At 37.8% G+C, this 26,623-nt stretch overlaps 1 protein-coding gene across 4 annotated transcripts in view; it reads right to left on the reverse strand.

The window, feature by feature from the left end:
* PALLD (palladin, cytoskeletal associated protein) overlaps positions 1 to 26,623 on the reverse strand; it is a 205,843-nt gene that overhangs the window by 37,082 nt on the left and 142,138 nt on the right. For 3 of the 4 annotated variants that reach the window (XM_064449749.1, XM_064449747.1, XM_064449750.1), the window contains one exon: positions 688 to 1,383. The exons of the other annotated variant lie outside the window; for it this stretch is intronic. In XM_064449749.1, the coding sequence (XP_064305819.1) occupies positions 688 to 1,383 (696 nt within the window). The remainder of the gene's footprint in view (positions 1 to 687; positions 1,384 to 26,623) is intronic. 4 annotated transcript variants of the gene reach the window in all.

Consider the following 26,623-nt stretch of genomic DNA (forward strand, 5'->3'; position numbering starts at 1 on the left):
GACATGCTCCAAAATACTATTTTGGCCTTTCGAGAAGACAAAAGGGGAAAACAAGTATGCGGAGTTGTTAGGAGGAGGGATTCTGTTTGTTTTTATGCACTGCTTTTCTAAATCCCCTCCTAAACCCTCTTCCAAACTCCCTTGGAACAAAAGCTCCAGCCAAAAGTCAATATATCATTATGACCACTTTCTTGTCAGATGTATACTTTAATACCTTATACTTTAAGTATCACAAAGCTATAGGGACTCCTGAACAATGCTCTCTTTACTTGATATTTCTCTACCTCCAGACATAGTGGGAACATTGACTGCAAATATCACTGAATATGTAACTTGAAAAGAACTGGGTCATGAGAAGGGTTTTCTTGGGTCTCCTTCCACTGCCCTGGGCATGCAGAGCCTTTTGCTGCTGCTTTCATACTTTCATCAACTCCAATTTAAAGCTTTAGCTTCCCCTCTTTTGTGTTTCTACTGTAGGACTCTTTCAAAGTCTCACTTCTGTGAGGGTTAGAAAACTATATCCCATCTCTAGCGCAGAGGCATTTGCAAATAATTCATGCATCTCTCCATCTCAGGTAGCAGGTAACAGCAAAGGACCCTAGAACAGCATAAAACACAGCAAGTGCAATAATCTTCAGTACAATCTTCAGTACAGTCAAACTCAAGAGCTCATTAGCTGATACTTACGGAGGTGTCACTCCTTTTGGGAGGCCTAATGCGTTGACAGAAACGGGTGGCGGCTGGGATGGCAGCATGGAGCTGAGAAAAGCTGCTGGAGACTGGCTGGAATTAGGAAATCTGGGAGTTGGAGATAGGCTGTGGGAAGGTGAAGAAAGCGAAGGAAGAGGAGGGGGTGGAGGAGGTGGAAGTGGAAAGGAATCACACACCGGATATGTTGTGGTTGGACTAAAGATAGGTGGAGGCGGGGGTGGAGGGGATGGAGAAGAAGGAGACCAGGCGTACTCCCCTTCTGGAGCAAACTGCTGAGAGAAAGGGGGAACAGGCACTCTCCCAAACTGTTTCTGAGAAGCAGTTGGAGACATGGGAGAAGGAAGGCTGGATGTAGATGATCCTGAAGATGGAGTCACATAACCTGAAGCAGGGCTGATATTCTGAGCAGCAATGAATTGCTTAGGCCGAGCATAGTTGAAGGAGCTGGAAGACTGCATGGTTGGGGAAGTATGAGAGTTAAGAATACTCATTGGCACAGGAGGAGTGACAGACTGGCTGGACTCAAGCTCCTGGAAGGAGGGGGGAGGAGGAAAAGAAGGAGAAGAGGGAGGGTGCTGATGATGATCAGGTTGCTTTTGGTGACGATACCACTGGCCACTTTCTTGCTCCTGACGAATTTGGTTCTGCAGCTGCTGTATTTTTATAGGGTCCCTGTAGGAAGGAAAAATAGACAAAGAGATAATCAGACATGCAGTGCTGGTCAGGGAGGAGGTAGAAGTTCCACTGACCTATGGTCTAGGAAAGTTAGAAGGCAGGGAAAGTTCAAAGCGTTTGAGTATCTTGAATAGCTTTATTTCTTCAGTGCTAAAACATTGCTACAAAGGTCCGTTTTTTGAGCTCAAGAAGGGGGGAGAAAAGTATATGCATAATAGAAGTTATCTGAACCTTCAATTCTTAAAATAAAGGTAAATTATAAGACCATTTGAAGACACTTGGGATATTTTAAAGGAGCAATCCAGATAATATAAATAATGGTAAAAACACTGAAGTTCTTGACAAGGTTTCTTTTAGTTTCTTGCCTATTTCACTCAACGGCCCTGTTTCAATAATAAACCTCATATTTACCCAGTGACAACTTCAGCCTTGATTTCTGCTGTAGCCTCTGTGGGCCAATCAGATAGACCTAATTACTGCCATACTCTCAGTGAGGTACTTGGAGACAAGGGACCAACTTCTGTGTAAGAACCATCCATGTATCTGTAGATGAGCGAAGACTTTGAAGAAACATTTGGGACCTAAGGAAATGGTGAACTGAACTGCTCCATGTCTTTAGTCCCACTTCTTTCTCCAAGGCTTTACTCTTAACTGTAGGTCCTGAGACCTGTCTTTGTTATCTACTGAATGCAGGTCTAAGGAATTGCTAATTGCAGTACCATCAGTTCAGATCGAAATGAGAATCTATTTCAGAAATGCAGACATTCATTAGCAGAACAATAAAGACTAAAAAACTAATATGCAGGAGCACTCAAAACTGTTAACTAAGTTAAAAAAAAAAAAAAAAGGCAAAATGTTCAGCAGTGAAGCAAACCAGACCATGCACTGGCTTTTTAAATTTTTTTTTGTCCACAATACAGTTGTTCGAATGACATCGAGATCTAAATTAACTGTGTGATCTCTCATCTTGAAATACATCAGACTGACTTGCTTAAAAATTGTCATGTTCCAGCTGGAAAACATAAATTTACCTCAATACTCCAGATGTCTACAAAGTTTCAGCATATGCACATATACCTTTTCTGTATACTTAATATATAAATACTTCATTATATACAAGTGTGTCATTGTTTATACATAATTTAGGTCATTTAAGCAGAAATTTTAGAAGCTGTCTACTTAATGCATGGCATATGAATGTATCATTCTGGCACAACAATACACTTTTGTTGGTAGCAACAAAATTAGAAATGGTAATATTATCATATTTTCCACTCTAAGAATAATTTCGATATTCCAACCATCCACATTTCCCAGAGAGAGTTTTCTGACAATAATTCTGCTTATGATCTCAGGCCAGAGGAGACTGTTTAGATAAGAAAAAGGGGAGCAAGCTTGCTTAGGACAGAAATTGAAAAATCAGTTATTTATGTTTAACAGTTGCTTTTTTCTTTTTTGTCATAAAGATGGTTCAATTCTAGCAACAGTCATCTCACCAACAATACATATTTCAGGACTTAAAAGAACACTGCATTTTCCTTTTTAATTAAATCAGCAACTAGAACACTGAAACATTGCAGTTCACTTGTACATTTTATAATTAATTTTTTGATGTTGACAATAGAAACTCTAAATCCCGATCAGTTCAACTTTTCAATCCACAGGACATGGGCTGAACCTTATTAGTCAATTTTTGCTAAATTACATAAAAGTCTCCTTTCCCTAAATGGGCTAAAGCAACACAATTTTAGTTCACATTATTATTTTACTTTCTTGGCTGATGACAGAAATACTTCAGGTCACCTCTGACTGGAAAGAGAAAGTCCTGTAAGATTACTACTTTCAGCTCATTCTGTATCTTTAGTCTGACTATTTGCAGACCTACTGTCCGATACCTCTAAAATTATTTAAAATAGTAGTTATTTTATTTTCCATCATAATCACCCCCAATATTTTTTTTTATTTATTACAGAAAGGCTAAGGTTAAAAAAAAATAGGGGAAGTCTAGTATTGTAAATAGTGTGTTGAATACAAAAGAAACTTAGCTGTCTCCAACACTCCTATGTTTACCCAACATGTGCTGAAAGCAAGTCAGAGTGCCTTGTCTTGGGACTTTTTTATTTTCACTGCCAAGTCACATGGCGAAATGCCCAGCCAACAACATAACACAAATGACCATCTATGGCCCTGTCAATGGTAAGTAGACTACTACAGTGCCTGCCACTGGGCTGCTGCTATACCAGCCCGGGCAGAAGTAAGGACCAGATTCAGCGTATGACTACAAAAGGTCGGCAGGCAAACGTGAGGTTGCTCTGCTCTCACGCTTAGCTCATCTTGAGGCCACAGGAATGCACGTGCCTATAAATCAGGGTTTACTAGTTCAGGACAGCACTAATTCCATTTGCAAAGCTTTTGATCAGCTTAGGGTCCAGACAAAGAAAGTGCATGTGTGCTTGAAAAATAGCATGCAGACGCCATCAATATCACATCAGTCCAGTAGCAAAAACATGAAGACCTTCCTAGAGCAAATTTTCATTCCAGGGGTAGAAATGCACGATCCTTGTCTGCAAAGGAATATTCTCCACCTCAGAGTTATTCTTTTAACTGCAGATGCTGCCCTATACTTTTCAATTTCTTGAGTAGATGTATCCTAGGGATGTGTCATTATGAGAAAGAAAATAAAGGAAAAAAATAACCAATTCACAAGTGTTCTTTATGGTGACACCAACAGCAGTCGAAGCTCTAACATGGGTAGGTCCCTGAAAGATAACACCGCTGTGCCACAGATCTGGAGAGCCCAGTAGTCAAAATGATGCAAAGCAATTGGTCTGTTTTGTTGCCTTCATCAGTAGGGAAACAAAGGTGGCAATTTAAAAAAAGTTCTGTTTTTGGATGAGATTACAGGAAAAATTAGTTAATTGTAATTACATCCTCTTTCCAGTTAGCTCAAATATGTTTTGTAATCCCAGTGTTTTAAAGGGCACACATGCTTTCAGAAAACACATCAAGCTTGTTTAAACAATAGAGAATAAAACTTATTTTATTGTGTGGAGGTTTTGGTTTTGCCAATTAATTAATTATAACAATGTAAGAATGAACAGTTAAAAGTAAATTTTAGTAAAATTCAATCAGTGAATCAGTAATAAAAATCAATCATAACTAAAGTAAGGTGAATATTGAGAAATTTCAGCAACTCACTGACAAGCAGGCCTAGTAGTACATAAATATTTTCAAAATTTATTATTTACAGTTTGAATGTGGACAGACTCACTGTCCACAATACTTAATCTTCTCTTATCAGCTACTAAAACAGGAAGGCACAAACTTTTCACCTTCACTTATGAATTTGTCTCAGTTGTTTTCCACTTTTCTATATATTTCTAACTGTGAAAAGAGACGGGAGAATGAGAAGAAGGAGGGGAAAGAAATTCAGTTTGTTCAACAGTTAAGGATGAGGACTTGTTTGCATCACTAATAATATCCACTGCTGGAGGATGTGATAGTGAATAGAAGCTACTCTTGGAGCACTGTTTGTGCTACACAATGTCAGTCTCTCTTTTCTTTATAATATTAAACACTGAAGAGCTAGAATAATTTGTGGATATTTTTATGCTGCCTATTTAGGCATTTCTTTACTTAATATACAGATGGATAAGAAGATGCAATATTACACATTCCCATGTATTTCTACAACCCTGCTTTCTTCTCTGTCCTCTCTAAGAACAAACAACTGAAGGAAGATACAGCAACTAAAATTTTTAAAAATTAATTTATCAGCTTACTTCATGGAAGTGAAGCTAAATGGAGCTAAATGGTGGTGAGAAACATTTGAAAACACATGTTTCAAAGGGATGATAAGACATTAGGTTTCTTGGTGGGCAGCTACAGAATACTATCTTTTTAAAAGCAAACTGCTCTGATCATATGAGGAAAATAGTGGAGAGAGATGCTCAGAATCTTCTCTAAGGATGTGAGCACATATGGCATATTTTAATAGTTACTCAAGAATTCGTGTTCTAAGGTATGCACTTGGTTAAATTATAATAGGCCGTTTTACCTTTTTATCTCATTTTCATAATGTTTTTTCTTCCTGGTACCTTCTTTCTATCACATTGTTTTCAAAATTAATACAGCAGTCCTCAACTTTGAGAGCTGAACTGGTAACAGCCATCATCAGGAATCGTAACTCCATGCCTAGGCCAAGTGCCTGAACACAGTGCTATGAAGGAGGGGAGATAGGTAGGCGGTTGTACATCTCAAAGTCTCAAAAGGAACTGGCTACTGGATTGCAGGGTACATTACAGCAGATGGCATTTTCACGGGTCCAGTAAATCCTTCATACTGAAAGTTGTCTGTCGGGCTCATTCACAGGTTAAAGAACTAAGATTAAACCATTTTTTCTATGCTATAACTTTCTAAATTTCCTGATTTTGGCTCTTCTTTGTCCTCCATTGTGCTCTTAACAAAAGAAAAGGAGCAAATGGAAAGCAGATAAAGAAAAATTATTTTAGTTTAAAAGAAAGAATACTATGTCTCTCATGTATGGAAGAACGACAGGCTCACTTCTGCCTAAAGCCATTCCTGAGTGAAAGCTGACTGGCCCCTTTACAATCCTTCCAGCAATCTGCACCTTGAGAAACAGACAGTTCAATTCTACAGAGATATACTAAAAAATACCTCTGAAATGAAAGTACAGGAATATTTTGAATGAAAATAACCAGAATTAACCACAACTAAGATTGAGCTACTTTTCTAAACTAAGATTTGAAACCAATGCCCCCAAACCTCTGTATTTGTGTCTAGGGGTAACAACTACTCATCTCCATTAAATCTACCTTCCAAGGAAGGCTTAGCTTCTAACTCAACACTAATGCTTCAGAATCACGCCAGAGCTCTACGAAAAGGAAAACAGTCGCCATCATGCTGTTTTAAAAGGCAAGGGCTCTTTCTCAGGTAACACAGATATCCACATCAGTAAATGTTTAGATGTTTAGATATATTTTTATATGTATATATTTATATCTATATCTAGATATTTATACAATGGGTGGAATATTTTAAATTAATAAGTTATTAATTTATTAGAGTTGGAATGTAATCAAATTCAGTTATACTGCTCTAGCTCCTTGGCAGCCCAACTGGGTAACTGGTGGGCAGAGAAGGAAAGGAGAATTGGAAGTGCTATGGGCTGCTGTGGTGCCCTCACCAGATAAGATTCACAGTGTTTCTGCATCTGTGGCTCTTCAGTGGCTGGCATGGCAGACTTGCCAGGTAGCTGTTAAGCTAGCTCTTAAACACACTGTTTAATTTGCTTTCCACAACCACATCATTTGTATTTTACTGGTATAAATGGTACTGTTTTCTAAACTACTTCTGATGGTTACTATTTCAGAGACTGCAATGCACATACCAACTCATGCAAAATTTCACATTGTCCTCTGACAAAAGTCCTAGCATAATTTAAGGTTTTCCACCAGATTTATCAACAGTTGAGAGCTAGCAGTAGATGAATTAACAGCTATACTGAAAATAAATACTCAGAATACACAGGACCTACACACTAAACTGTGTCCACTGAAGGAATAATTTACTAATTTTTAAAGATGTTTAAAATGTACATGTATGACAAGGCAAGAAGGGAGAAGACACATCCCTTTTTACAAGAACTGCAAAGTATTCAATACACAGACAGCCTTCAGGCTGTATTAATATAAATACATTTACCCAAGCATTAAGCTTCCTTATGCTGAACAATCCCTTACACTGTGAGAAACAAATGTGGACTGTTTTAAATCCTACAAGGGTTTGCATTCATGTAAGACTGGAATTATCAGTTAAAATAAAGACTAGGGGGGAAGGAAAAACAAAAACCAACACCAGTTTTGGTTCTGCCCCACAAATGTTCAGAGATGTTTTTTGTCTATACTAGCAGATTTCAGGGAGGACGCAGGGTTGCCATTACAATTTAATCCTTATGTTGAATAACTAGAGAGCTGTAACCAGGAACCATCTCCACCAGCTGCAACCTTTTAACATTTTTATTACTTGCTGTTCAAAGCTTAACAATTTGAAAAATGCAGATTTGTGACAAATAATATTTTCCGTATTTCAGGTTAATATACAGGAGTGTTTATAATTAATTTCTCTGTAACCTAATGCACTCTCAGGGAAATCAGTACGGTGCAAGTGGTACTGTATTATGAGCACACTATGAAACTAAGCTTGACTCTTCATCTGAGAAACTTCATATACACAGAAGATAAATGTAAAAAATCTGCATTGTACCTGTATTGTTTGTGAACTTTCTTGAAGGAAATCTTGCTGTAATTTGGCTGTTAAAAACTTTTCTCTCTATCCTAAAAAGTGGCAGTTGTACCTGTGCCCATTTTCCATTATGGTTTCATTATCTCCCAAAGGCATCAAGGTAATTTCTGTACTAAGGAAACCGACAGTAGTGGTAGTGCCAGTATTCAACAAAGACAAGGAGTTCTTTTACAGACAGGAACCATTTTTAATCTCTATACCACTGCAGGGACATTTTACACAAAACATGCACCAGTGAGATAACACATTTAGCCTGGGTACAGAAAGAAAGGAAATTGTGCTCTTGTGCACATTCATTGTTCCCAAAAGTCATAAAGACACAATATAGCTTTAGTAAACAGCTAAACTTCATATCTCTGGTAGGGTTAGATCATAAGAATTAGTCTGGTAGTCAAAAATCTGTCTGGCTTGATAATTCAATAGCATTACATAACTAGTGCATGAAGGTAACATGTTTTACTCACAGGAAGCAAAACCTGTTATGTTATTAAGAGGTAAATTGTAACAAGGCATTAATAGAAATACAAATTCCAATTCACAGCTGAATTGGCCCAAAGTGTAGGAAATCATGACTTGGAATGCAGGAATGAACTGGCTTGCAAATGAAGTAACAGGTCTTCTGCCTCTGATTGTGCTATAGCACGTGGAAGGTTATATTCTGTGCTGATTGGTATATATTCAAAGAAAGTATGGGGGGGCAGAAAAACTGAACTAGCTTAAAACCAGAAGTGAAGAGAAGATAAGATGGACACCCACTGCTCCTTTTCTACATATAGTATGATGCATTTTCTCAGTGCTGGCACTGGAACAGCACATGCACAGTTGTTGTCTTTATTTATTTATTTTAAATTTAATATATTTTATTAACAATAAGCTCTATAAATCATCACATTTCACCTACCACTAGCTACCAAAGTTAGGACATTTAGTTATTTTTACGCTTACCCACAAACAGTTACAGTGGGCTTAAGACTGGACCTTCTTGCTTTCAATATTAATATTCCAGTATCTGTCAAGCGTCTGTTCTTTGGGTTACACATAAAGACAACTGCTAAGTTCTACTGAAATAGATACTTTTGGGAAGAAGAATGAACATCATATTAAAAAGACAAAAAAATAGAGTAGGTACTGGATGCCCCGACATTAAAGGGAGCACACAGTTGCTGTCAGAGTGTTTTTAGGAAAATTAAAACTTTAACTATTTTTTAAAACTACTTGAAGAAATTAAGGCAGCTTTAGATCCTAAATTCTAGGCTCTTTTACCAGTCGTTCTGTACTTACAAACAGTTCTGACATTTGAGTAGGTCGCTGCCTCATGGATATTACCAGCTGATACATCGATAGTCTATTTTAGCGAAACTCACTGGAGGTATCCTGTTCTTAAATACCGTTTGAAAAGGAACCGCTGGAAAGGAAATAAATACATAAAAACTGGTGTTTATATTAAATAAATAGGTATATCTGAGATTCTCCCACTACAACAATATGACTTGAGGTGTTAGCACCACCTTAGTACCATAAAGTTTTAGTACTATACTGTTCTTGCTGAAGCCCTTCTATACACACAAAAATAACCCTATAAACACCATACACTAACTTTTATGGAAGGAGGAGAAGCACTAGGAAGTAACAGCAACTGCTAGAGGCAGGAATAATCTATTGGAAAGTGAAAATAACACTACAGCATTACTCACAACTTTTGTGATATTTATTCAGCCAAACTAATCCTAACGCAGTTATATGTTGTGCTCAATCCAGTGCAGGATACCATATCCCCGTCATGTAATCTAGGTTGGTAATCTCAATGAAAGTTATGGCAGTGAAAAGAAAGATACTTAAAAGGACAAACTACTGTGTAGTCACTCTGCACACTGCAAACTTCCTAGGGTATCTGAAGTTACTGCTGTATTAGGGATTGGTACCATCCAGAGACGTCTGTAGATCTATTGGGAGAAATTTTCCTCCCAGATGCCCTCTCAGACAGCCTTCTAAAAGCACTGGTGAAGCCCATCTCGTGCATTAATTGAAGAAATAACAGCCTTTCCCTGCTTCCCTGCCCTTGTTCTCTGGCACCTGAAACAGGGAACAAATAACTACCTCCTCCATGTTACATAGCTGCTTGGCTCCAGCTGCAGTTAAGAGTTTGTTCAGGTAGGAAGAAACTGCTTCAGCTTTCTTCCCCCAACAGGCTAGCTGATAGACAAAGCTCTAGTTAAGTGAAATATTCACTTTCTTGCAAAGAACTGAACATAAAAAATAGCAGAATTGTCCTCAGTGTTTGCACATGTTGCAGCATTGCACATAAATATTTCTGCAAAGGGTTGGCAAATGCTCAATCTATTCATAACCAGAACACTCTTTGTGTGCTACACTCCTCACAGAGCAGAATGAAAATTCCAACACGGACCAGCAAAACAGCAGCGACAGAATATCTTAATGAAATGAAAACACTTGACAGTGTGTCTGCTGTTGCATTTAGGAGACGAAAAGGACCCTTTGACAGACTTGGCTGTAGACATAACTTTATCTGCTCATATAGACTGATACAATCTTTTTGGTTTATTGCATTTTTTTTCCTATCAGCAACTGGCTTCAACCTCAGGGATACCTGCCTGATGAATACTGCTGTGGCCTATCTTGCGTCAGGAACAAGCTTTTAAGATGTGGATCTCCATTCATCTTGCTGGACTAATTTTGAAAATAAAGTAGTTTATAGGGCACTGCCACATCTTATCTAGCCAGACGTCCTTCAGAAGCGTGAGGTTTGGGGTTTGGTTTTGTTTTGTTTTTAAAAGGAATCTTCCCCAAAGAGACAAGAAAAATTATGATACTCAAAATGTTGCTAAAGCACCCTTATATATGCAGAGTGACTACTCATTACAACTGCATGATAAACATATCTATAATGAAGATGTTTCAGGCAAATCCTAAGGACTAGGTAGACTTACAGCCTTACTCCACGACTGAATGCTACATCTTACTGTATTTTCCCCATTGCTTGTTATAAAACAAAAAAATCAAGACCTACACAGCAGACTTACTGAGCAAAGGCAAAAAAACCCACAGTACACAGACATCACTGCAGTCAAAATATATTTTAACATATTCAGAAAACACTCTGTGCCTGAACAGATCGAGCAGACCTGTCCAGAGCTACTCGCATACCCTGTCATCACAAAGAGAAACAAAGTATCCTGAAATAACAGACATTTGGACACAGACATTCAGCTTGCACTAACCTCTTGTGCAGGCAGTGCATGATTCTAAGTAGTATTTCCCTGATAAATAGGTTGAGTGATGTAAGAGTGAGAATTTAACACTTTTTAAAACTGCTAACTAAAGCACATTGTGCTGAAGGGCTTAAATAGACTACCTTACATATGAATTTCAGAGCAAATACTTCGTTTTGTACTTTTGAGTGAAAATCCATTCTATAAAGATGATTCATTTCAAATACTATTTATTTCTAAATATATCAAGTATTGATATATTAATAAGTATGGGAAACTTATACAGTAAGGACTTCTTCCCTGAATTAAGCTGTGCTTTAAGTGATGTATAATCCCATTTAAAAAAAAAAAGAGGGAAATGTACAGATAAATTGTGTAGCGATAAACACTTGTTACAGCCAAACACTGTGCCAGTGATTCTGTATGGCTCGTCGCTTCCCTAAAACTGTTCTGAATCTTGCTTAGCTCTCAGTGAAAGGAACCAGCCTTCTTACCCAGAGAAAACAAGAGAAAGGACCAAGTTTCATTTTCCCCAAATAAAATAGTAACTAACCTGGTGACTGGACAAAGGAACCATATAGCCTGCCACTTCTCCTAAGAGGACAGTAAGAACACATCTGCATTTGTGCTTTAGCTTGGATCAGAAATGTGCTTTTGAAACAAACCTCCAGTTTTGCCCACTTGCTTTTTCTCCAGGTTGCATCCTGAAGAAGCCTCTCAAGAACATGGACTGATTTCCTGTCAGGTGAAACAAATGTAACAAACTCCAGCCACTAATGGGCTTCTGTCCATGGGAGCAGGCTAGGGCTAGTCCAAAGGATGAAAACAGAACCCCAAACTCAGTGACTCTGAAAGTGTAGGGTAGATACCATGCCTATAGCATGTTTTTTTTGCACTCTACAGAGCCACTCTTCTTTGAGTACTACTTGCAAACATAGGCTATATATACAGAGTAGATGTATAAACTAGCATGAGGTGTCTAGCTAAACCATACAAGCTAGAGGGCATTTAGCCAGGAGGAGTGGCTGATACGCCAGAAGGCTGTGCTGCCATCCAGCGAGACCTGGACAGGCTGGAGAGCTGGGCCAAGGGGAACCTCATGAAATTCAACAAGAGCAAGTGCAAGGTCCTGCACCTGGGGAGGAACAACCCCAGGCACCAGTAAAAATCGGGGGTTGACCTGCTGGAAAGCAGGTCCGCTGAGAATGACCTGGGAGTCCTGGTGGACAGCAAGCTGACCATGAACCAACAATGTGCCCTTGTGGCCAAGAAGGCTAACGGTGTCCTGGGGTGCATTAAAAGGAGCGTGGCCAGCAGATCGAGAGAGGTTATCCTCCCCCTCTACCCTGCCCTAGCGAGGCCACATTTGGAGTACTGCATCCAGTTTTGGGCCCCCCAGTTTAAGAAGGATGTGGAACTGCCTGAGCAAGTCCAGCAGAAAGCTACGAAGATGCTCAGGGGACTGGAGCATCTCCCATATGAGGAAAGGCTGAGAGACTTAGGTTTGTTCAGCCTGGAGAAGACTGAGGGGGGATTTTACCAATACCTATAAATACCTAAAGGGTGGGTGTCAAGAGGATGGGACTGGACTCTTTTCAGTGGTGCCCAGTGACAGGCCAAGGGGCAATGGGCACAAGCTGGAACACAGGAAGTTCCACCTCAATATGAGAAAAACCTTCTTTCCTGTGAGGGTGCCAGAGCAGTGGGACAGGCTGCCCAGGGAGGGTGTGGAGTCTCCTTCCCTGGAGACATTCAAAACCCGCCTGGATGTGTTCCTGTGCCCCCTGCTCTAGGTGGGCCTGCTCAAGCAGGGGGGTTGGACAAGGTGATCTCCAGGGGTCCTATCCAACCCCTACCATTCTGTGATTTAAAGGTAAGTGTGTAAACTGCAAGAGATTCTGGCTTTATATTTCATGCCAGTCTCAATTTCTAGGAAGTTAAACACATGTCTTGCTAAAGAAGTATGCTGAAAATCAATCTCTTAATTTAACTTATAGAGTTTCTTGAAATATTTTTTAGGTGCACAGCATATTGATGTATAATATGTTGAAGAATAGAGTACCATGCATATTATTTTACATATACACATTCACATTCAGAGAGTGTATAGACCCATCCTAGGCAGTAATTTTACTATTTTGTATGTTGTAGCACAGATTTTATTATCTGATTGTCTGGAGCTGACCTTCAGAATTCAATTAATTCTGCTTCTTCCTTCTGCCTTGCAGTAAAAACCTCCCAGTCAAAAGAAATGTGTCTTATTCATCTTCAGTTTGATCACTGTGCAGTTTCCAAAAAGCTAGTTAAAAAGAAAAGTTTTCTCCTTAAGATTTAAACCCATTTTGTCTGACAATTATGAAGGAAGATTCTTTCTTGATAGACCCATTTTTTGATGAGTCATGCACCTTCTTAGCCTGGAGTTGGACACTCCTGGAGAAAGAATATTGGCCTAGAAACAGCACTTTTCTGATTTGAGGGTCCCCAAGTTATATTTTCTCATATTTATTTATTAAGATTCGATTAATGTTAAAATGAACATTCCAGAATGGATGATGAGAAAAGTGGTTTATCTATTTCTACAGTGAAACCAATTTAGTTTGTCTTGACCAACAGCAGCCTATGTTTCACTCTTTTTGAAAAAAGGTTTTACATTGGATAGCTAGCAGTGTGCACAATATATATAAATTGTTTCTTTAATGTAACTAGAGTACTTAGATTCCACTTGGAAACTACTGGTAAATCACTGTTAGTAAATTGAAATAAAAAAAATAATCCATGCTTTATATTATATACCAATAACGGAAACAAAGAAAGATCTTTATTAGATCTTTATATTATATAAAAGAAAAATCTTATCTGGCTGTGGTTTAATAAACAACCTATAGCTCCATATTGAAAATTTAATTTTGGACTTGTAGGTTACTTCAAAGGCAGAGGGATTTTTACAATCCTGTATGAACCATGAGATTCCACACAATCCTCTGTTCCTCTCAGCAACACTCAGGTCATGGTATAACGCTGGTTTCTCTTCAATTTTTCTTCTCACTGACCTCCCTCTCTCTAACTGCTGCCTTCTTGTCTGTCTCCCTGCCTCTTCCCTTGGGCTATCACCACCTCTTCACCATCCCTTAGGAGCTCTAGAAGCACTACCTAGGGTGTATGATACCAAAATTCCTGACTTTACCTTCTACCTCACTTCATATGCTAGCTTCTCTAGAAAAGCATGCTTCACTCTTTGGAAAACACCGGTCTAAAATACCTGTGGTTTACTACAGTTTTCTACTGTGAATGAAAGGATACTTATTATAGGTGTTAGAACCCACGTGACCCTTGTGTCTCTGGGCCAGTTTACTAAAGCTACTCTAGTCACAAATAAAACTTACACAGTACATTGATCCTGCTTCTCATTTGAAGGATCCCTCTATTCCTTTTCCATTTCAGGGAGAAACCTCAAACATAGCACTGAACAGAAGTGTTACACAATAACAAAAGCGTTTGGATTATTTGAGGTCAGCTAACTGATCAGACAATTCATACAAAATACAATGATAATTTTTTGCAGAACAAGGAATGATTAAATGAAAGTCAAAAAGCTAGAGACACCACAGAGCGTTTTAAAATATTGTACTTTTTGTCACAGAGGGCAAAATAAGGCAAAAACATTTAAGTTCTCTGACTAGTTGTGCCATATATTGGGGAAAGTGGGCACCCAGATTTGCAGAAAGACTGAGCTGCTTAGTAATTTTGTTTGGAGAAAAATAAGTTTGTTCCTCTACAGTCATCCTCTTTTGCATGCCAAGCCTCTAACGAGCCCATGCACTTAGACTTACCACATTAATTACATTCTCACGCCCTAAAGGCAATGTTGTCTGAAGCTGTCCATTTTTTGGTCATTTCACAAACCTTCAGAGACTGCAGTTTTCCAAATGGATTTCAAGACTTCAATATTAAAGTTACTTAAATAATAACTAATCCACCAGGCCTTAGTTTTAAAAATGGGGAAATAAACTTTGCTAAACAAGAATTGATAGCACAAAATTCTTGCTGTACACTGTCCAGGCAATACTTCACAGATTAGTTATGTCTGATCTTCTACACTAGGGAGAACTTTTGTCCTCAAGAGCCTAATACTAGAAATGGCATCTCATGATCCAAGGGTTTTTTTGTTTTGTTTAAATTTGTCTTATTTAAAATCTGATATTTGAAATTAAGAAGAGTCTGTAAGGCAAAAGGCCCAGCTTGATTAACATATTTCATAATTGCAGGAAATGTTTTTCGACCTTTAGTTGACTCAAAATTTTTTCTCATGATTTTTTAGCAGCATGATCTACTTCCCTAATGAATCATTCAGAACTAATGAGAAGAGATCTGCATACTTGGAAATAGCAACAGAATCTCGCAATAATTTTGAAATCCTCTATATATTAAATAGCTTTATATTTCAAAACAAGATCCAGATGTGTAAAACAATGATACTTGATTTGTGATAGGCCTAAAAGATTTCTTGCCTTTTTCTTCTGGCCTTGCAGCACTTCAGTTTGCTGTCAAGTTGCTTTAGTTCTTCCAGTGAAAAGGAGACACATAGGGAAATGTTCTCATCATCTCATCTTTGGCATCTCACTTACACAAGTAATAGTACAGCCTCCTAGATAGCCAGTGAAACCTCCAGAGTGCAGTTCAGAATGTGTAAATTAAATGCTAAATGTCAGAATGTATGAAGACCCTCTTAAAGAAGCATCTTTAGAAGTCATCCCAATAAAACACAGACTTCAAAATGAAGACACGTGACTCAGATTTGACTAGCAAACACATGAGATGTTCAGCACATCCTCAGTAATGCAGATAAAAATAATGCTACTCAAAATTCTTCCCCCTGCCCACCACTTAGTAGATCATGAGTCAACTGCAGATCTCATCATACATCACATTGTTTCACAGTCACACTGGACTTAACATTAATTTATTTATTTTAAAATAGCTTTTTTTTGGTATGTATTATGTAGTTAACTAGTATGACAGCTCTTATTTATCAGCAGCTAACAAATGTACTCAGCTACTCTTGATGGGGAATATTCTTTCAGGTGGACTTAGTATCAGGGAGGCTTTATAGTTCCAACGCTACCACACCCAGCTAGGGTCACCATGTAGGAGTAAAATTAATAGAAGAGGTCAAATTGTTTAACAGCATTCTGAAATAACATTGTTAGAGTCAGGAAGAAATCTTGTGATTATTTATCAACACCATCAGCTGTAGAACAAAGAGTTGAACATAAACCAGGCAAAAAAAATTTAACTCATTAAAAAGGTGACTCATTTATTCATTTAAAAAGTAGTCCTAAAGGAAAGTCAGGGAAGGTAATCAAAAAAGATATGCCAAGCTGATTTTAAACACCAAAAAAAAAAAAAAAAAAGCACAGTATCACACTGTATCCCTTATGAAGATAAATGTAAGTATTTCAGACCAGATCAGATTGGAATGTGTATGGCAAGCCTGGTGTAAGTCACACAGGTTAAATGTGAGGCCATCTCCATTGCTAAGACTAAAAAGACTCAGATCAATGTAAATAACTTCCTTGTACTTTGTGTTCTTTAAACAATCAGCAAAAGAGTTCAATTAAAATGTTAAACAATGCATTTCAGCACAGAAATACATATGTTGCAAGTATAAATGCTAAAAGATACCCTAGCGTCTTCCTATGCACCAGGAACAAATCTGTTATTTACTTTACCCAAGTTCAACCTGTTTTATTTCAATAAGATGCCCCCAAATCTTTTTATAATTATTTCCATTGCATATAAACATAATCTCCTGGTATTAGTAAATTAGCTTGGCTAAATATAGCAAGGAGCACTCATGTTTTATGGGGCATTTTCTTTGGTATGCAGCTAATATAAATAAAATGAGTGGAGAGAAGTTGGCAGTGTTCCACTGACATTACATCACTTTTCCTTAATAGGAAACCTCTCTGCAACTCAACATCTTGCTTTAAACACTCAGAAGTGTCCACAAAGTCTCCGCGAGGATCATCATATAAGGCCAGTTGTTAGCTGCAAAGGACTAGAACATAGAGCTGGAGCTCACGGTACAATACTGAAAAGAGAATGTCTGATTAAAACCACCTTTAAATTGTCACCAGCTGCAGAGCAAGAGAGATGCATAATCTCTAACCAAAGATATGTGTAAGGTGTACATAATTCCAACAGAAAGCAAGGGATGAAGTTCTAATTACCATGACTTTACTTCAGTAGGCTTGGGGTTTCCTCTAGAAACCTTAGAAAGCGACAAATTAAAGAGAGAGGTCTAATCCACTGGTCAAAAGCAGGACAGACACACAAGCATCTACCATAGTTTTATTTGCTGCTTACTCTTTGTGATCCTGAAAAAGACAAACCCTCTGTTTTATGGTAGCATCAGTACCATCCCTCATATGACTTTTTAAAAAGAAATTAGTTATTGTAAAATATATGATATTCATTTACTAAGAGCCAGGTGTTCCCACCTATATATGTTGGGCTTTTCACCACAAACAATAGGACTCCTTGGTTGTACACAATAAAAATTAAATGTTCAGCAAAACCCAGTGGGCCTACAAGGTTTTTCTGAGAAAAAGATAGTCCTTGCACTCAATTTTTTGCATCCATTACTGAGATTGCTAGACTTTGTGTCATATATTGAAAGACAAAAAGCAATCAACAGTATGTGAGGAATAAAAGTGCCCAGAGAAATTTATGTTCATGCTGTAATTAATGTAAACGTAAATTCCAGGTATTGTATTTCTAATATGCAATTGCTGAGCAGTAATCCAACTCTGGCTTCAAGTCTGCATGCAGTATTTGCTGGCATGGAATTTTATTGAGAGCATAATTTATTTAGGCACTGTCACACACGCACACACACAAAAACACAAGAACGTATTTACCACAGTACAAAAAGTCAGGGTAGGTCATTTCATCCTCTGCTTTTCCCAAAAATGTTTGAGGTGTTCACTGAGTGGCTCCTACTGCTTTTAGTTGCAGCTGTGCAACATACAATCTTTGAAAATTTACAGTAAATGTTGCCATGTTTACATCAGTGACTCTCAGGAAAGAAAATGTTAATCAAGTAAAAGTATGCAGCAAATAAATGTAAGACAGTACACTGAATGCCACTGTGAATACTCTCATTTAGGAATCACAAGGTCTTATAATACCAGGGATTCTCTGTCCCCCTTACTCAGTAAGGCATCCCCTAGTACTTCTGTGTCCCCTTCCCTGTTCTTTCACATCCAGTTGTGATGACACAACAGTGTAGGACTCTTACAGCAGAAGGGGCAAGTGAGTTAAAAGTTGAAAGTAGCCCTAGAATTTGAGTGGATTCGTGGGTTTTTTTGGTTGGTTGGGTTTTTTGTGGTTTTCTTTTGGGGCTTTGAGATGGGGCGTGGTGGGTGGTTGGGTTGGTTTGTTTTTTAAACTTGGATCTCTTCACTGCTTCAGATTAAAGAGCAGCCACCCAGGGGGTTCTGCAGGTGCAACAGAAGGGTAGTGCTTGTCCAGGAACAAGCACCTGAAAGCTGGACCTCCCGCAGCTCACACTGCTGTTGAGAAAGTCCCTTCCAAGGTAGGGTTTGTGAGGCCATACCTTTGGTTTGTAACTGTGAAGAACAAGAAAGCATTTCTATATTCACAATTTACCTCTGAATGGCAGCATATGAACAAGATCTTTGTTTTAATTCACATGTACATTTTAAATTCAACTGCCCTAAAACTAATTAAGTCTTTAATGGAAGTAAAGCCAAAGTTTAGGTTACAGCAGAGAAAAGTGATTTTAAACTGGTTAGCATGCACAATAAATAACTGGAGTAAATTTCACCTCTACTGCTGGAACTATCTAAAGATTTCAGATGGAGGGTATTTGTGCAACATTAACATGCTCTCTCCAAGTACACAGTGCAGGCCTTCATTTCACTAAAAATGAAGACACATATCTTAAGACTTAAGCTGATTGACAAAGGTATAAATAACAATATTCGCTTGACCAGTTTAATCTTTGTGTACTTTTATGGATGCGTGAATTGGCTACTTCCTAAATAATTAGGTTTTCTTTATTTTGTAACTATATGCAGAATTATTAGCATCATCCAATGCCCATTTTCTAAAATATCATTTTAGCAGTGGCTTCAATTAATGCCTAGTTTTCAGAAAAGGTCAGGGAAAGCAGAGGAATTAAGTTAGACTCAAAACACAATTTTAAATAACATGGCAATTACATTTATCTAACATTAATCAAACCTTAGTTCTGATAAAACTTCACCAAAATCTGCTGATGATACAATTTCGGCTAAATAAATTATAATTCCCTGTTAAAAGTTACTGTGTTGCACTGTCATTTTGCAAACAGAGAAAACATCTGCTAAAATGAGCTGTAATGGAAAAAATTCAACTGCGAGTCTCTCTCACTCATCCATCCTAGCCCTATTATTATGCAAGTTAGCCTACTATATATAGCAGCCACAAGAGGAACTGATACGCTAGCTGGGCATGTACATGTCAAATCTATCATCTTTTTATTTTACCACCGAAAAAAACAAGCTGCAACAGCTTTCCAAATTTGTGTAAATGAATTCAGGAATTCAAACCAGTAGCCAATTTGTTCAGGCACACAGACATTCCATTAAAATGAATGGGAGCAACGGTAATTAGTAGCTCTAAAAATCAGGCAACTTTTGTACAAATTTAACTTCAAATTTGAAAATTTACATTTAAAAATTCATCCATGCATTACAATAATTTGTTTCAAATTTTAGTTTGTGCTGTAGGAGTATTTTTTAAGGTGAGTTAAGTACCTCAATAGCTTGCCTGTACTTAAATAGCACAGGGATACTTGGAGATGCAAAGGTGTCTTACCCAGTCCCCAGTTAAGTCGAAGCAGTAGTGACAGAAATGGAAAATATCCGATTAGCATTTGGTAGTGTGACTGAAGTGAGTCAACCTCCACTCTCTTCCCAGAAAAGTTGTCACAAAGCCTAAATATACTCCCTTTCATGTCAACCTGTATTAGCAGATTTAAGCAGTGAAAACACAGAAATTTCTCTTTCATGCCTGGAAGATGTCCCTATACATAAAGTAGTGTGGGAAATATTTTGTGGATGTTAACTCAGTGTCCCTGGTGTCACACTGGAGTCTTTTCCAAGTTTTAATTAAAAATTCAGATCACAGGCAACACTTATCATGGCAATACAAGTCCAGGTAATTTAAACAATAGTGATGAATGACATCATCTGCTTTAAAAACTGGAATAGAAAACCTTCCTATTAAGGGGTATGGTAGAATTTCTCAGGAGCTCAGAAGAACTTTTGCTAAATGACCATGGAAAAAGCAATAATATGCAAGTTGCAAAGATCCACACATGTTTAGAGCAGATCTAACTTCACGTACTATTGACATATTTTAGCATCTTTTATGGTTTACGCTGCCTAAACTTGCTTTGTCACTGCTACTTAATGATTTGACTGCCTGAGCTACAGAAAAGCTACAAAGGTACCAACTCTTCCCAGTACAGAGAACCGTACCAAAATTAATAATTTGAAATTAAAATATGAATTCTGCATTGCAAAATAGCTTAAGACAGCTGAAAGCCAAAATAAATTAAATCTTCAGAAAGCTCATACAATGTAGCCTCAGAAGAAACTGTACCACCATCAGGTGAATAACAGTTTAAAATGTCTAGAAATGTTATGTAAATCAGAAGGCATCTCCTTCAGCTAAGTATCATTTATCTAACCACGGCTTAACAACCATTTGTACTAATTTTCTGCAGTAGTTTTAGCCTACAGTACTACAGTTTAGAAATATTGCTTTTCCCTCTGTTTTGTGCTAGGAAGCTAGAGCTGAAGGAACCAGTTGGGCTCATCTATAGGCAGAATTACACCAGAATAGATACTCCTACCACAACAGGTACTCCAAACTACTTAGTGTACACACTTATATTGGAACAGAAACGGCCAAGTTCAGAGTTAATGGGGTACAACTAGTTAAACTTAACACTTCCTGGAGACTTTTATAACTTGGTGTTATTCCCAGCCATAGGCTGACTTGACATAGCCTGAATATGAGGTACAACACTATTATTACTGATTGCTTACATATCCCTCTGTTTTTAGGCCAGCATGTAAATTCAACAGCAACAGTAAGTGTAATCCTAATTTTACTGAGGAGCAAAAAGTCCAAATGTGCCACAGATAACTCTCAAGAGTCAATACCTCAATGAGAATTTAATTAGAAAGACAATTATTCAAAAACACTGGACAACATATGCTATTACCACAGCAAAAGTACTAGTATTTTTTGAAAAGAGGCACTGAAATTGTTCCATAAAACCAAAAGCATGATAGTTTAAACACAGGCCCTTCTCCCTACAACGCACTGATCTGCACATCAGTGTACAATGTTATATGGCAGGAATCTGTACAATGCAAGACCGGTTAACAATAATATTAGGCAGAGTCAGCAATTTACAGGACAACCAAATAATTTAGACCTGAATGTATACCTCCTAGAGCATCCAAGCAAAACTCTGAAACATTGAACTGATTCTCAGATCAATTAGGGAAATATATTCTTCATATGTCCCACATCTTCCAAAAAGCCCTTTCGCCACCCCTTGCCTGTCCTTTATGCAGCATGCTGCAGTTACCTCTACCAACTACAAAACACATATGAAAGCTTTAATTACTCTACAAACTTCACTAGCGGTCAGTGGTTTTAGCAAATGTTAAGTTTTCCAAAATGAAGGGCAATTAACTGAGAAACTAATCATGTTGGTAGCTTCCTTCCTTTTGACTCTTGTCAAAGACATTTTCAATTCCATGCAAAACAGTGGACAACCTATAACAAAACTCTTGAGGAATCTGAGGTAATCAAATTGAGGAAGCATTTGAGAATAATCTCAACAACCAACCACAAAGATTAATATCAGTAACTCAGGAAGCTTGACAACAGATTTCCGTGATTCTTCCTCTATCGCAAAGACCATCACTGATGACAGAAAGACAATTTCCCTCACTCAGAAGCACATTAAGTATTATGTAATTATGGCTTTGTGAAGAATTTAATCTCTCAAACAGGCTGCTCCTGTCTTGTATCCCTCTCTATATGAGGCCCTGCCATTTTAAAAAACATTTCCATTAATTAAAAAGGTACTATTCACACATTTTACAAACATCTCCCGAACATCCTAGTTTCAGTCTAATTAGTCAATCCTCTATTACTCTGCAAAACCAACTTTGCTCTGCCAGTACTGGAAATTCTGGCAGACTTACCATGCCTTTTTGTAAAAGGGAAGATACTTTGTAAAAAAATTAGGTATCCCAGAGCTTTGTATGCTCATACAGATTCACTCAACTCCCCCAAACTTTCATCTACTACAGATCAGCTTCCTGCTTAGATGCATTCCAATTCTATTCTGGTCTGCTCTTTATCAATGAGTGTGAGACTTTAAATATTAGCATTGCTAACAGTTCCTCTAATTCAGTAGTCGTACAAGAATTCATTCAGTAAACAGGGCCTGTCTTTTGCATTTGTAGGCATTAATGCTTAAAGCACAGACATCTATCATCTTAACCCAAAAAAGGACATAACGTGAGCGCTGTGTTTTAGTTGCAAAATGATAATTCGCTTCAGTGGCCGAGGGAGATCTTTTGTAATTCATTATAATTAACTGTCCATAGATCACTCCTCTTTTCTAGCTACAGTCTGCCACCAAGAAAGTCCAAAGTTAGTACCCAACAAGAATGCTAACTTTACAAAGTTACAGAAGTACTACAAAACAGTCTTCAAAGTGAGGATGAAATAGCCTTGCCTGGCAGTTTGTAGGAAGAGCAGACTGCAGTCAGAAGAGGATGAAACCAGAAGTATTTCATTGCCTTTTAGTAGAACAACATGCTAAATGTATCATTAAAAATATCAATATTTTTTCTGAACCAAACATTTCACCACACAAAGAGCCATGTCCATAGATAATAATCAGATCCTTGTAAGGAAGGTAGGAACACCTTGCTTCATCTCAAGGCATGCATGGCAAAAGAACCCGAAACTAATTTATAACATTTGCACTCACATGTTAATGCCCTGATTTATTGATGCAGTCTGTAACAAACAGAACATCCACTACTTTTGTGTGTGTTTCTGAGGTCTACATTTCTTGATACTTCTGCAAACCTGCAGAATCCCAGCGACCGTTTGTTTGTGATAAGAAAGATTCCAGTGAGGTATCATAGACCAGCTGGATATGCTGAAGCTTAGACAAGCAATTGCAAAACCCTGCTCCTTTAAAATGACAGCTCATGCTCCAGAAAGCATTGCTTCCCTCCTTAAAAAAATTCCTCAGAGTTGAAATCTGGTGCTTGATCTTGGGCAAACTGCAATGCATGTGGTCAGCGCTGAGTTTCACCATCCTGGGAATGGTTCCACCATACACGGGTCCACGTACCACACGACGCGCCTTTGACATCAAGACTAGATTACTGCAATATGTTCCAGCTAGGGCTGCAGAGAAGGCTCATGCATTGCTTGCAGCTGGTTGCTGACGGCAGCCATAGAATGGGTGGGAGAGCAAGAGAAACATGGCAAAGATCCTGATTTCTGAGTCACCTGCTCATTTTTCCAGGTATTTCATACGATTCAGATAAATGTCATTATTCACATTAATTATACCTATCCATTATCATGAATACTACATTTTGAAGGGATGGGGACACACAGGATCCTCACTTGAAGACGCTGTGTTTTATGGGCCAGAGACAACCACAGAACTAACCTCAGAGTCAGCGGTTGAAAGTTCATTCTTTGTTTGAGAAAATGTTGACGTATCATTTTGGTTTGATGTTAATAGGCACTCTTTTTCTCTCCATTTATGAGGACAAATATGCATGCAACACTCATCTAAATCAGTTGCATATATGTGAAAGCAGCTCCTAACCTTTTTTTCTCCTGAAAGCTTTGTGTCTTACAAGCACAAATGTTCCTGAAATACAGCTGACGGTAATTTTTTTCCCCTCCTTTCTCTAAAAGAAAGATGATGTTTAGAGGGTATTTTACTACAGAGTAGAAAATGGAAGCAATAATTTTCCAGAAATTCCTGATGAACAACTGAATAAAATGTTAAACAGTTAATAACCTCAAAATCTCTAGCAGACACTCCAAAAGCTACTAAAGATAAAAGAATGGAAACCACAAGTAACATCCTAGAGACTCATAAGACACCATAATGTACTTTCAATATAGTTTGAACTTCTATAGTCTCACTTTATAAATTGGATTTCTTATGTCTGCAGAAACTGATAGAAGAGGTGTGTGCCTTTTTCACGTTACATACAGATCTCCAGATTTTTATAAAGATAGAAAAACTGTGAAGATTTATAGGAAATAAAGACTTCCTCCCTAAAACACAGCCAAACAGTATGGCAAACTATTTACTGCCTGAAAAAAATACTCTACAAAGATTATACGTGAAAGAATAAACATGTGATTTAGCAAGGACATTGAACCTAGGCATGTAAGAGTTATCATGGATACATGAAAATTATCAGGTAGCTTTACAAACAGAAAAACAATAGAATTTGTGTGAGTCGAGGAAACATGTCTGTTGTGGAAAAGAAAGCACAAAAGTGATTCCTCACTGAAAAAAATCTGCAGCTTATAGAGCAAAACACAGAGTCTGGTGGCTTGTCAGTTGAGTAATACTGACGAATGCTTCTGAAGCCCAGGCACTCTTCTCATTAAAACATCTGAAAGACATTTGTATCCATGCACCAACACGTCTGTCAGTGTGGATATCAATACTCCCTTTAAATTTTCTTTACGTAATTCTGGTTTTAGGTGTCTCGGATTTGCACAGAAGTAAATGGCATCATCTTGCAACAGACTCACCATCTGTAATGCAATACCAACTAACTCATGCTTTCATTTAATTCCCTAAAAGTTTTGACAGGAAAAGAATATCACACACGAATGCATATGCATGAAAATACTCCACCCACAAAATATTACGACCACTTCTGGGGTTTTCAAAGCCTCATTTGTACTAAAAAATTCACTAGATCTTTGGTCACCCCAAAATACAGCCATAAATCAGTTTGCCCTCCCAAAACTTTCAAACATTGAGAAGAAAAGGTTTATACTTCAGAGCCAAAATACGTACAGTGAGGTGGGCTGGAAGAAATACCACGCCACTGGGTTTCTGCACAAGGAAACTCCTTTCATTTGTGCAAAACTTTCTATGTTGCCTTGGTGAATCCGCTCCACTAGCCAAAGTTGGCTACTAAAACATTTTTGCACTTTAATAGCTACTTTAAACAAATCTTCACCATGAGTCAGATACAGATTTTACTTATGCTCTGCATGGACACACACACACACACACACACACACGTATATATTCACACACCATGAGATACATATGCACTCAAAAACAGACTTGCATTATCTCCTCTCATTAAAAAGATCTGCATTATCTGTTCTTTGAAGTGAGAAACATACATTTTACACACATCTGCATGTACATATGCATGCGGTCTTTGAAACAACTGAAAGAAACAATTCTGTTTCTAGTGACTACTTTCATACTGTGATTTAGCCTATTCAGAAGATTTAATTCAGCCACAGAATACAAATTTTAAAAGATTACAAAATCCAACTGCAGAAATAACATAATGATCTTTTTTAAAGGATAAGTTTTCCAAGCTGTGAGGTGCAAAAACTGGTAGGAGCAAGTCCAGCTTGAAGCTTGGCCTAAAACCAGCAGGTTGTCTCTCCTGAGAAAAGTTGCTGTAACACATGCAGGTCTTGATTGAAACCAGATTTCTGTATTCAATGTGGCTGGAGAACTGGGGTCATACTTTATAAATGATTTCGTAGCAGAAGCAGCACACACACACAAAAATCAAAATATTCAATAGTCTTTTTCTATTCACTAGAGGCCAGGCAGAAACTCCTAATGAAGCTCCTCCAGCACACCAGATAGTGCCTGCATGCATTTCTTGCTCTCTGAAGTGGATTCTTCTTCATCATAGGAGAAGACTTCTTTTTAAATTGTAATTTAAAAATTAAATCCAGCTGACAATCTTCATCTAAATGCAATGCTTTTAAAGCAAAGTTCATTTTCTTGTAAATGCAAAGATTAAAACAATCCCACCTGAGATCATAAAAGCAAGAAGTTAAATACTGATGTCATAAACTTAATTCCCTATGTTTTCCCATTATTTAAATACACACCTCACGTACTATGTTGCCTTAATGGGTACAGTAGCATATGAGACAAGAATATCACTCTTCACTGAGAATTTGATGGGGTTAGTTGGTTGGTATAAACATAAAAATCTGTTTTAGTAATGTTAGTGTGTTAATCTATTTTTACATTTTAGCCTGGAAAAAGAATGTAACCATGTTGCCAATGAAAACCAAAAAATCTTTTCCTGTACATTTCTGCTGGTTGACACATCATGTCTGCAAATAATCGTCTTTCTCTAGGAAGCCTTCACTTCACACAAATCTAAAAGGACAAATGAGACATGCGCCATCTTATGAACATTTACCAAGACTTGGATACTTTGTCAATGCAGTATAGCAGCCCCTGACGCACAGCCTCAGCTCTTCAACTAAACTCTTCCACATTTTTAGGGCTGAAGTATGAACTCAAACTCACATTG

This window comes from Phalacrocorax carbo, chromosome 4 (genome assembly GCF_963921805.1).
Source record: "Phalacrocorax carbo chromosome 4, bPhaCar2.1, whole genome shotgun sequence".
In the NCBI taxonomy this organism is placed as follows: domain Eukaryota; kingdom Metazoa; phylum Chordata; class Aves; order Suliformes; family Phalacrocoracidae; genus Phalacrocorax; species Phalacrocorax carbo.